The 13088-nt window shown below is 37.9% G+C and overlaps 1 protein-coding gene across 50 annotated transcripts in view; it reads left to right on the forward strand.

The window, feature by feature from the left end:
• Positions 1-13088, forward strand: part of LOC139121513 (semaphorin-1A-like) — a 97215-nt gene that overhangs the window by 66060 nt on the left and 18067 nt on the right. For 38 of the 50 annotated variants that reach the window (XR_011549299.1, XR_011549300.1, XR_011549301.1 and 35 more), the window contains 9 exons: positions 6594-6741; positions 8840-9126; positions 9390-9477; positions 9866-10000; positions 11007-11095; positions 11524-11668; positions 11934-11985; positions 12328-12478; positions 12747-12948. Coding sequence is in view for 44 of the 50 variants with exons in the window: in XM_070686424.1 (XP_070542525.1) it covers positions 6606-6741; positions 8840-9126; positions 9390-9477; positions 9866-10000; positions 11007-11095; positions 11524-11668; positions 11934-11985; positions 12328-12478; positions 12747-12948 (1285 nt within the window). In the remaining 6 variants the exon portion in view is untranslated. Of the gene's footprint in view, positions 1-779; positions 938-4974; positions 5159-6593; positions 6742-8839; positions 9127-9389; positions 9478-9865; positions 10001-11006; positions 11096-11523; positions 11669-11933; positions 11986-12327; positions 12479-12746; positions 12949-13088 lie in introns of those variants that run through there. The other 12 variants (XR_011549304.1, XM_070686427.1, XM_070686431.1 and 9 more) reach the window with 4 other exon arrangements.

The following is a 13088-nucleotide window of genomic DNA, read 5'->3' on the forward strand; positions in this document are numbered from 1 at the left end:
TCGAACCATACAGTAGAAGGGAGACTGTCTATGGTGGAACGAAATGAAAACTAAAGGAGGTGACTAAAAAGTCTTGGTTGTTAATTAAAAATAAAGGAAATGAAATTAAAATGAGAGGATGAAGCTTATGTAAATGCAATAATTACCATGATAAAGTGTAATTAAAGGCTAATTATAGTGTAAATTACCTATGCTAGAGAGAGTTTGCAGATTATTTTCAAATGTTGCATGATTATGTTAGCCTGGACCTTTGATCTGTGAAATAAATACATCTTTACATGCAGACTGGCCTGCGTGTTGTTCTGCTGTAGCCACCAATTATGGGGTATTATGGATTATCTTGTGTGTAGTAACCAGGCAAAACTAGTGCCAAATCTAATGTTGAATTTGAGTGTGTGCAATGGAATTGTCTGTGTAAAATGAAGTGTGAAACCTCTTAATTGCAGTTCAACAACACAACAGGACCATGAACAAGAAAAGTGCTAGTTGTGTACACACTTGGGCAGACTTTGGCATTGTTCCATTTAAAATGCAAATCATCATGGTGAAATCCACCTTGGCAAGATTGTTTTCTTTTTCGTAGCTTGTCTGACTGAATTCTGACCGAGGTGAAAGAGAAAGCGAAAGAGGAAAAGATTCGAAGCTGGTGTGTTTACCTGACTTAAAACAGCTTAACAAGTGGTTTTCATACATCGTTTAATGTGCCAACCCCTTTGAATGAGGCTTACCCACCCCTTCTTATAATGGTACGGCCTATTGTTAATCCCTTGACTGTTAAAATTCAACCTGTTGTGTGTACACAATTGACCTGTGGATATCTTAGTGCTGCAACTGTCCCAGCCATGTTTGGAAAAGCTGAAAATTTTGCCAACATTTGGATATATTCCTTCAGGTAGTGGACCTGTGTGCCTGATTTACATCCTGACGAAGCTATCAGGTATAGTGCCCCACCTGTTGCATTTGTTTTTACTGCGTGATGAAGAAGTTCAAAGTGCAAATGTGGGTTGATTGTGTTGCATGGCGGTTGTAGGGGGCAGGGACAGTTGTAACTGTCATGCTCGCAGAGAGTTTCCACAAAAGTGCTCAGTGCATTCGTGTTGATTTAGGTTAATAGCCTGGAGCTGGTCAATAGATGCATGGCTTCGTTACCTGGCAGACACTTTGATGTCCTCCACCGTGTGCAAAGGTTTCTCCCCGGGCTGCAGAATCATGTTTTGTTGACCAATTCAGAAAGCTGCAACTTTTGCAGCGCTTAATTAATCACCTCAACACGGTCAGAGTTCAGGCCAAGTGAAGCATTGTGCATGCATGCAGTTGTTGCAGTTTTTATGTTGAAACAAAAATCACTGTGCAGTTAAATAGCAGTACTGAAGCTGATGCCGTTCTCAGTAGCTTGCATGTGAACAGAGCAAGTGAAAAACAGGTTTCCTCCCAAGGCCTATGATACCATCTCATTACTGGGTTTTTTAAGTCTGAAGGACCCCTGGTCTTTCATCTCGACTCTTTTTGATGTCTTAAGTCTTGTTCAGTGGTCTGTCCATTGAGGTCCAGTTTGAAAAGATCGGTGAGGTTCCAATTTGCATATAAATACTCCCCCAGTGAAACCGTTGTGAGCCTGTCTATAGAGAGGAGCTCAAAGGAAAGAGAAAAAAAGAAACCCTATTGATAACAACATAGTCATTGTTTAGGGTTTCAGTGCTTGCTTGGATGGCTGTTGGTTAAATGTGCACAGCGACAGCAATTCAGTCACCTTAATGGAAGACTCTACACTTCTGTATACCTGCCTCATTTCCCGCCACTGCCCCTCAGACGTGCCGATGGCCCTGTATAAGTCTGCCTGTAGATAGTACTACCATTCAACAGACTTTCCACGGACATTTCAAAAAAAAAAGTACCTGCCACTTATGCGCCTCACAGCTTGCCATGATGTCCAAATCCGGTCTTTCTTCAACATGCATTGTGGAAAAAAAAAGACAAAGACAATGCTTGCAATGAAAACAAAACGCAAAAAAACCAACAACAACCATGTCCTTAGGTGTGACCGCACATTGGTTTGCTTTCAAATTTATTCATGATTAAAGTTTTGTGTACTAGTATTTCATGAATTATGGCAATGTGTTACCGTTTGTAACTGTCAGGGTGCTTAAAGAACCTGTTCTGAATTATTAATAGATCCCTAGACCCTAATCCAACAGCTTTCTACCCGTTTTAAGTATATCATTTTTGTCAGTTGGAAATTCCTATATCTTTACCTGTCTGTGACCCCCAGAACCTTGAGATCGTAACAGTTGGATTGATAGATAGTAGTAGATAACAATTTATCCCAAGCTGTTGGTGGTAAATCATTGACAAAAAGGGTTGTTGTTTTCAATTAAATTTACATACAAACTCAAGGCCGGCTCTTGGACTTGGTCTGTATGGAGTGGCTTTGACTTGCAGAAATAATAACACCCTTTGAATCTTGGACTTATCCCTACATACAGTATTGCAGATAATCTGGACTTCGTTCCCAAATAATCTTGAATACTCTGGCTTAGTCTAATTAAAGGTCCCATCATGATGAATTTTTCAAAGGTTCTTTATGCTCTATTTTGAACAATGGTATATAACCCAGGTCACAGACCCTCAGCTCAGGCCTGATTTTTTCCATTGACCTCCGAACCTTTCCTTCCCTGGTTTGATTGTCCAAACCTGTCGCTGCAATCGCATAGAGGTTATCTCCTCTGAAGTTTCCGTGGCTACCTGTTCAAACCAAGGTCCTGTTAGCTATAGGTTCTTCCTGTATTGTGATGCGGGTCACGTACTTCTGTGGTCAACCGTCATTTCATGTATACAAATTCAGTCTCTTTTAACTCTGAAAGGCCAGCTGAATATGTTGTAGGACATTTGTTTGTGAGTTTGAACAGGCAATCTTAAAAGAAAATCTTTCCTGACATAATTGAACTTCAGTGAAATATTTGTGTCGTAATATTCTGTAGCATGATTGTGATTGGTGGTGTTGAACTATTCTGTAAGTGATGATCGTTCTGTCTAGTGTAAAATCAAGTTGGATGACAGGAGACAATTGCCATGTGAATGCCCTCCACCTTTTCGAGCTTTCATGCCAGCACAGTTTGTCTTGGCTGTATGTGCATTGTACTCATTTTGTATGTTGGCTATTCTGGGCATTTTTTTGTAGACACAAGTGTTTTGTCTCAGGATGTTAGCCGTAGGGAGGAAATGTGGTTCCTGTGAACACCTGGGCATGTTTAAATTGAACTTTGGTTGTTAATCTGAACTTGACTGAAATACCATGAATGTCAAGGGTGGGTCCCTGTGGTTGTCTTGTGAGTTTTACACCCTTTCCTCACCTTTTTGAGTGAAAATCCTGTGTAATGAAGAAGCTGGTAATCCCTTAGTTTACATAAAAAGTGCTTTTCCAGGATATCCCATTAGAAAGGCACTGAGTGATCGCACAGCTATGCATGAACTTGTCACTTCCAGTGAAGTATTCTGGAGGAGGGGTTTCGTATCGTCAAACCAAGTGGTCCCTTGTCTGGTCAGCTGACAAAAATTCTGACAGTCAGTCGTACAGGATTTGAGAAAAATTTTATAGGATATTACTGTGTACACACGAGTCACAATGTCAAATCTCTTCATATTACTTTTAGTAGGTTTTTTTATCACATGCTGTAAATTTAAATCCAACCTGTGGCCTTCAGTTGTTTCCGAAAATTGACAGATTAGTCTTTTTTTAGGTAAACAAATATACTATTAATCGTCTAAGAAAAGAGTATATTTATGACGCTGATTATATTGATTTTTTTAATGTGTTTAAATTTTGACCCATAGATGCACATGTAAAATATGTGCAGTATTCCAAGTACATTTTAAGTAGTCAAAAATTTAAGCACCATCAGTTCAAGTACCATCTCATCTGGGGTTTCCTAAATTAAAAAAACACCTCCAGGGTCGCAGTCAAGCACAATTTTTTTCTCAATTGTACAGCCATGAGATATACACCATGCAGAGAGGTACTAAGTGTTCAAAGTTCAGTCTGGTTAAAAGGAACTTATTCCATCAGGCTGGTCAAAACACAGCTATTTACAGCAAAGCAGCTTATAAAATTACTGATGAGTGACTTCGAATCGTTCTTCAGAAAACAATGTAGTGTTCCTAAATTGACAATGTGTTTGACTGGAAAAGGGATTTGTTGATGTGTGCAAATTATGTAATGAGTCACGTACAAAGGGAAGAAAAATGAATTTGATTTGAACTCATCTGTTTCTTAAAGACTTTGATAATTTGTATGAAGCTTATAAGTTGTATGAAATAACAGAAAAAAAACTAAAAAGTTTGTAAGAATTATTTTGTACTGAAACAGCACATGTAGACAATGATTGCGGATAAGGTATCATCAGCTCAAACAGTTAATCACATTGTGTTTCTCTTCTAAGTAATCTTTGACTTTCAAATTAGTTAAATATCAGCGTTACAGAGCAGTCTACCATTTTAATTGGCTCAGTAGTGAGGAAGACAACTGGAGAAATGGAAAGTGACGTCGAATGTACGTGTCATGGGAATCAATTTGGTTTGCTAATCACCTTTTGACGCCAGTCCAGTTTTATCCAATTTACAAAGTACAGTAATTTGTGGAAATTTGGAAGTAACTTTTTGACAAACCGTAAATTGGTCAGCATTTCATTCATAGCTTTATGGCTAACAATGTGGCGGCATTGTTCACAATTTCCGTCTTTCACGCTAACATCACTGAATGAAGACTCAAGACTGTTTATCTTGTCATTGCATTTACATACACTGCTGTGTAAAAGACGTCATTGGGACAGACTGTCTAATCAGTCTCTCAAGCATAGCCGGGTTCATAAGGTTATCTCCACGACAACTGGCCGGTACCATTATCAGTCATAACCATGGGAGCCATTGATTGGTTCCCACCCATGTTGACACTCCCGTATTTGGTGTGACACATACACAGGAAGTGTGTGGACTGTTCAAGCCTTCCCTCCCAGATACATGGAAATTCAGTGCAATCATAATGTGTAAATAGTACTCCTATACTAGCCAAGAAAATTTTATATCAGAGTTTTATTTTTGTATCCAGAAGATTATTTATCTACCTCCATATACTCAGGAACAGGGGCATTAGATATTTATCAAGGTAATGTATTTTGTTGTTGTTGTTTTCACAAGTTTTGGGTTGACCTGTGTAACCTCATTGGCCTTTAAACGGTCAAGCTACGTATGGTGCTCGGTTTTACTGGTTGGTAGGAGGTGTATCGACATACCCTCCATGACATTGGATTGAAAATGTTTGAGCGAATGTAAAGAATCGTGTCTTTTATGATACTACTTGTACTAAACACCATGTGTTAATGTCTCCAAATGGTTGTCCAGTTTTGAATTGTTCCGTACCCTAATCACTTCTCACAATGTTGAGTGAGCCAAAGAAAACATTGACGGTAGTTTGAATTCCTTAAAATCAAAACTTGGTTTTGTATTAGTGGCTTGTAGGACTTGACAATCCATTTTCAGTCCACCTTATTCTAACAATTTTGACAGTTTAGCAGCTCTAGGTAGTACTCTAGCTTCTTCATTCTTCCAGTTTGTTGACTAGCTTGTTGTATTGACTATTTTGAAAACTCAAGACGGTTATAAAACATTTAGCTGTTCACATAAAAATGCAAATTTCAGTGAATGAATGTGCTCATGTACCGTGAAACTGAAGTGGAAGACAACTTGAGCCGTCATGTTTGTACTGTATGGAAATTTTGTACCTCTACCTCTATTTTTTGGCAGGTCATTTCTTCTCGGTGCACATTTTGGTGATTACCTTGAAGTTCCCCTTGACACACTGTTGTCATTTGGTAAACTGTTCACGGACGACCGGCTCTTTTGCCAGCTTTATTGATTGGCGACAATTCCCTCACGGATGAACATCAAAAATCGTTTATTGATCGGATCTTTTTCAGTGGGCAATGTCGGTGTCTCTTAAAGTCTTGCCGTACTTAAAGGCTATTCTATACCTATTTGGTGTTAAAGTCCACAGAGTGTGTGTCTCATAGAGTCACTCTAAAATTGTGGCTGTATGGTATCCTGTACGTGTGGTTTTGGACAGTGTGTACCTGAGTATGTATCAGTTAATTTAATGTGTGTACGTGTGAGCATTACTACATTGTGTATTTGTGTGTAGCACTTCTCTTCCCAATACCTGTGTAGGGCTGTCAAGTACAAAGTTTGATACGTGATCGAATATCAGTGTTCATGTGAATTATTATCTTTCTGAGAAAATAAGATGTTTCATATCACAATTTCCTGAATGAAACCAGGAATAAACTCTCTGAAACAGAAACTCTGTCAAACTGATATTGTCATTACAAATTGGTTGAGTTTCATTCAGTGTGAAACGTTGTGTTCTATCGCGGGACTGTGTGTGGGTTTTACCACATTTAAACAGAGAATGAAAATTTAGAAGTATGATGTCATTGTCACTTACCTGTAAATCCTGGAAAACTTTATACTTCACGCACATAAATTTCTGTCATTCCTTCATTTGTGACATTGCAGCTGATGAGATCTCGTGTTTTATCTTACAGATAGAGATCAAGATGGCAATTTTTACAAGTTTATTATTTGAAAGGAGCATTCTTCTCTGTAGCATTTGTTGTCTTTTAGTAATTTTAGACGTCGCATCCACAAGTGGTTTTCCAAGAGACCAAGTCCCAAAGTCAAAAACAGTGCAAGGTGAGTTTGTACAACTCTTCTTATTCAGGCTGAAGCATCTTTTTTAAAAAAGCTAGATAGCTGTGACCCTGTGACCAGAGGGAACTACAGCAGGTAAAGCTAATTGAAAAAGTCCCTTATAGTTCTGTCAGGAAACAGACAAGTTAGCGCTATGGTTTGATTAGTCTTGTAGTACAGATATTGTAAAAGTTTCTCTGTAATTAATTATCTGAAGTACATGTCCTCATCATGTGTGTTTGTGAGATACCATGAGGTGACACTCCAGTGTTTCAAGTGAGCCAATCACACTTGGCAAATCAAAATACTATATCAGATAGCTTAAGATTGTTTGGTTGTGTCAGTTACAAATTTTTGTCTGGAGATACAAACTTTGACAGGATGAAGACACACAATCATGTGCCACTATAGTTTGGTTTCAAGTGGGTTACATTGTGTAGTAAATTTGCATGTGAATGGTGCGTAGGTGTTCTCAAGAAGAGGGTTTCAATTTAGGAGGAAAAAAATTGCTGCAAGCCGTACCCGGTGTCAAGGTAATTCCGACCAAACCCATTAAACTTCTGTGTCTCTTTGAATGGCCAGTTCCTATATAATTGAGAAGTTTTGAACAAAGTCGTGAAAGACTTTGAGCCCGCAGGTCGGATAATGGCAAATCAAAATCAAAGAGGTGAAAATGAGGAATTTGAAATATAAAGTTGCTGAAAAAGGGGAGCAGTGAGGTCAGCAGTGATCGTTGAAGTGGTTCATTGATTTGGTTGAAGGAACCTAACAAGTGGAAGCCCCATGTCTTGATTAGATCCTACTGTATGTTTGTTCATATGCTTGTTTCAACATTCACAAACTTTGCCTATTTTGAGAGAGAGGAAACAATCGGCATTTTGAATTGCGAGGATCTTGTTGTCCTCTTCCTTCTTAGACATGTATTAACCTCAAACTTTTAAATTTGTATTTGATCAAATTTATTTCCAAATAATCAAGTCACATGGTATCAAGGATGTCCGATTTTTCACCTCAGAGACAATAGGATCAAATTTTATGATCAACAGATGGTGTCATCAGACAGGAATTTTCATTACCTTTGTTGTGTTTTGACTTCTGATGTGACCCGACAAGGTAGAATGACTGTGTGTCCATTGTCGTCAGGTTGTTATGTTTTGTTTTGAGGATGGACGGTTTAATCAATATTTACTTGAAGGTCTTCACGTACTTCAACGATAGAGAGACTTGTAACTTGTGCTCGTACAGGTTCTGTTTCTTGGTACCAATATTTCAAACAATGTGCAAAAGGAAACACAAAAGTATCTCACATACGGGAAAACCCACCAAATCTACCCTTTAACTCCATGTATTGGATGTTACTTTGTCCCAAATAGCCAACCAACAAAGTCGAAGTCCAGCCTGACTCAAAATAGTTTGGTGAAGTGAACCTCCAGGTGTTGAAATCATGATGGATTTCCCGGAAGGTTTAATGTCATAGAAATAAGTAGACTTTGAAGGAAGTAGGTGATTGTATTCAGGGGACAATAACCTGTTAACTCCAGAAATGGACAGCCACAAATTTTCATACACCTCCTTGTCCTATTTACGTGAACAACCATACTTGCTTGTCAATGAAAAGTTTGCAGTTGTGCTAGTTATGAGGAAAGAATGATTTCTTGAAGAATAGAAATTCCAATCACAAGCCGCTCCTTATTACCCGAAGAAATAGAGTGTGCTGTGTTTTGTTTCTTTTGACAGATATATGCCATGAGGTATTGGTCATTTGGTGAAAGTAGGTATACTGAAGTTGTATGCTGACTTGTTGATTAACTGATAAAAATATATACATATTACATATACACAAGAGAATCATGTGTTTGTCATCATGTGGTTCCATGATTGTTTTAAAACCCATGACAGTTCAGTGTTCTCTGCTGTTTTTACTCAAACAGTGAATGCCTACTTTGCATAAAATTCTGTTCATAATCATGTCTCACTTTGAGAAATTTAAAGGGTTGTAACCACTGCCCTTTAACTTTTATGCAGAAAAGACTTAAGTTCAATAAAAGGGTTCCTGCCTTACGTCACAAGCAAGTAAATATTTGTTTTTGTTCTGTTCTAGTTTCAGATGTCAGAAAAATCCATGCAGGACCCATTTCCATATCAAGACTCATAGATGGCACTCTTTATGTTGGCTCGAAGGATTCATTATATGCGTACAACACAAACAGCAATTTTCATTTACAACATAACATTTCATGGCCGCCCAATGAAGATGACAAGAGGTTTTGTAAGTTAATCAAAGAAGAAGAAGAATGCCAAAATTTTATTACAGTTATTGAACAAAACAATAACAGACTTCTTGTGTGTGGTACCAATGCCAATGCGCCCAGCTGCAAGTACTTTAATGTGAGTATTGAGTTGTATTTCTTAGAGGGTGTCTTTCTGATCATGACGGTTTGATTTGATGAGAAAGGTTAATTATCACTGAAAAAAAGATAAGCAAATTTCACAGTGTTGCAATTATGGATTTTTAACAAAATAAATGTAATGTGCTGCAAAGGAAACCACAGACAGAAATAATTTAACAAAGGAGAGAAACTCGTCACAAGATTTCTGCTTTGAAGGGAACAATATGACCTCCAACATTTTTCCCACTTTGTCTGTTACAGGATTCTAGTCTTACCCACAATGATACGATAAATGGTTTATACAAAGCTCCCTTCGCTGCTGGTCAGCGGAATCAAGCAATCTTTGCTGGTAAGTATATTAAACAATTTTCAGTCCATTTGCAGTCAGTTTGGTCAGGAACTGTGATAGAGTGTTTGAAAAAACCTTTGGTACATCTTAGAATATTTGTAGTCTTATAAAGACATGAAAATACTAAATATATGGAGGGACCTTGTACAAATAAATGGTTGTCCAGGTGGGCGACTCTTGTGAAAAGGGGCAGTTTCTTTATCAGCTTCAGCTGTGAACAAATTGACTGAACGTGCACAACTTTCAAAGAGAACAGAGGACTGAAATCACCTAAACAGTCGATGTCAATAAATGTTAATGCGAGAACCAGGGATTGAAGACTGCCCCTTTTACAGCACACTACTTTTCATGGCCAGAAATTAATTCTTGTTTGTGTTGTCACATCCAGGTGGAGACCTTTACGCTGGTACCGTGTTGGACTCCATGGGCAGTAAATCAGCAGTAGTTCGCAGTGCAGATACAAATGCCGTCATGCTTCAAACGGACCTCGTAACAGAGGATTCTGATTCCAAATGGTTGAATGGTAAGATTTGAGAAACTTACATTTTCACTTTGTAAGCATTCAAGTCGGTTTTGTCAGTTTTCAAACAGTTTTAGTTTCAGTGTGATATCATTGTAGTACCTACTTTGTTCATGCTTTCATCCATATTTGGACATTGGGCTCTCTGTCAAAAAATTGGATACATTGTCCTAATTCTATGAACCTTGTACGGAGTGGGTGTTAAACAATTGCATACAAACAGTAGTAAGATAAGGAACATAGATGGACGTCAGGTGAAGTATACATAAAGGCATCACTAACACCTGAGTTAAAAATTGGTGTTTGTGGGTGAACATTAATTGATTGCTTTGTGATTCCAGGATTTTAAACGTGAAACAGTGATTAACAATGCAGGATTCTGTCTGTGAACTAATTGTAAATGTGTGAAATATAGCTTTTACAGCCAACTCACAGGTAGTACTGATTCCAATTGGAACATGAAGGCAAATTTGTCTCTGGAATTAATTTTTTAATGGTGGATGATTCCTGTGATTAACATCCACAAGATCAAGATGTTTTTTGTAGATGATCAAAAGGATCATGGGAACATTTGTCACTTTCACCTGAAATGAAACAGACGGTTATAACATCACACTTTTAAAGGAAATCTCTAAATGGTGTTTATTGTATCAGGGAGAACACAAAGTGAAAAATGGTCATGTGGATAAACATAGTCTTCCTATTTTCTGACCTGGCCAACAGGATCAGAAGATTCTATTTCCTCGTTCTAATGGACAAAGTATATCAGTTTATTTCAGCATGTCCTGAACGCAATGCTGATTTCCTGACGCTGGATAAAGTTTATGAGAAGAAAATCATATGAAATTTGTATTTTTCAAAGCACACAAGTTGACACTAACAAAAATTTCACATTTTTCATTTCAAATAAATAGTTGATTACGCAAAAGTTACAGAATATTACTTGTTTTGCATTCATGTATATGCTTGGTTTTTAACATTTCTTTATCCACCCCTCTTCATTTTTCAGAACCTGATTTTATTTCATCCTATCATCTTGGCGAGGAAGTATTTTTCTTCCTGCGGGAGACTGCAGTTGAGTATAATAGTGTTGGCAAGGTGAGGAAATATTTAGTTTCTGAAAAATCCATCGGAACAATGTGATTGGGTGATTTAAGTTTTTTCCTTTTTGCCACCTCATAAACCACAACATGAGAGCCACTGACTTGAAATGTTGGATGTAACACAGATAATAGAATCTTTTGATCTTTGATATGTTTGCCAAGTAGATGATTTACAGGAGTTTAATTTCCAACCTCCTGATCAACATGATGCCTACCTTCCCACATATCTGCATAGTGGCATTTCCTGTATCAACAAATATTTCAACTTTTTTTGCTGTATTACCTTTAATGTAGGGGAGTTGTGAAGGTCAAATCGGGCAGGCTGAAACACATGTTGACATTACAGGTCTGACAGATTTATTTCATAAGATATGGTAAGGTAGTAAGATATGGTAACCTCAAAATATGATTGTGTAATTACAGAGCCGGTTTTCCAGAGTCGCAAGGGTGTGTACCAAGGACAAGGGCGGCAGTGATCACTTGTTAGATAATATCTGGACAACATTTCTCAAAGCAAGGATAGTCTGCTCTATTCCGGGTGACTTTCCGTTCTATTTCAACGAGATCCGTAAGTACTCTACCAACTTTAGGAAGTGAGGGGAAATGTGTTTCCGTTTGATTGAAAATTTGTGTCAAGGTATTGCTGTTGCATGAACTCAAAGGTATTGCTAGTTCACCCGTATACACTGTCATATGAAGCCAAGTACTCATTGGTCAGTTTGTTTTGTTTGTCATATATAAAGTCAGGCAAAGCCAATCAGTTGTTTTCTTATTTTTACCTATTTAACAATATGTGCTGTCATCAGAGTGCCTGTTGTGTTGTTTTTTTACAGAGGATACTTTTGAACTGAATGGAAAATTTTATGGAGTTTTTACAACACCAAAGTAAGTACCCCCCCTGAAATAGGTAGGGTGAAAAAGTCAAAACAGTAGTATTGTTCTGGTACAAATGTAAGGTGGATTGCTCATGAGCTTAGATACAGTTTGAGTTGAAGCTGTGAAGTATTTCATCACAAAATTCAATAAACACTTTGTAAACACTACCTTTCAGCCAAAAGTTTTGGTTGAAACAGATGTTGAATGTTTCACATATCATTAAATACTCCATCAGTTGTATAAGTAACTGTAATTTTCATGGTTTTTATCATTTGATGGTAGTCAGCACACTTGACCTGTTACAAATTAATTCTGCTGATACTTAATATATTTCTGTTGTCTGTTATGTAGTAACTCTATCCCAGGATCAGCGGTGTGTACCTATGACCTGAGCAGCATCACTGAGGTATTTGACGAGGGAAAGTTCAAGGAACAACAGACAGCCCAGCATGCATGGTTGCCTGTTCCGGACAGTGAAGTGCCCAGCCCAAGGCCTGGATCTGTAAGTTGCAACCCCTTTGCCTTCTTTTTGGATAAATGCCTCTGAACAAAGTAGCTGTTTGAGTAGATTGTTTGTATGTCTGTAGGAAATGCGAAATGACAATATGTCTGCATGCTTTATATTGGATGTTGTAGAAATACATAGTGACTCTTTGGCATTTTTTTGCTTTTTCTCAGAAACTTAACCATAACCTAAAATATTGTTTTTGAATCTCTGAGAGATGCAGTCAAAATTTTCCTTTCTTAACAATTGTTATTTTGAATTTCAGTGTCAGAATGACTCGACTAGTCTCAGCTACAATGTCCTGTTGTTTGCCAAATCACATACGCTGATGCACGACAACGTAGAACCCAGCGATAATGATGGACTTCCATTGTTCACCATGACAAGGGAAGACTACAGGTTCACTCAGATACTGGTTGTTAAAAATGTTGAGAGAACAGTCTACGATGTACTGTTTATTGGAACAGGTTGGTGGATCATTCAAATTTTGTATGGCATTTAATCTATATCTAGATTTTCTGTGTATACCTTATGTGACACATAAACCTGTCTATGTTGCTCGTCTGTATTCAGCATTTCTTGGGGCCATCTTAGCCTCTCTTTACAC

Source organism: Ptychodera flava, chromosome 21 (genome assembly GCF_041260155.1).
Source record: "Ptychodera flava strain L36383 chromosome 21, AS_Pfla_20210202, whole genome shotgun sequence".
NCBI classification, from domain to species: domain Eukaryota; kingdom Metazoa; phylum Hemichordata; class Enteropneusta; family Ptychoderidae; genus Ptychodera; species Ptychodera flava.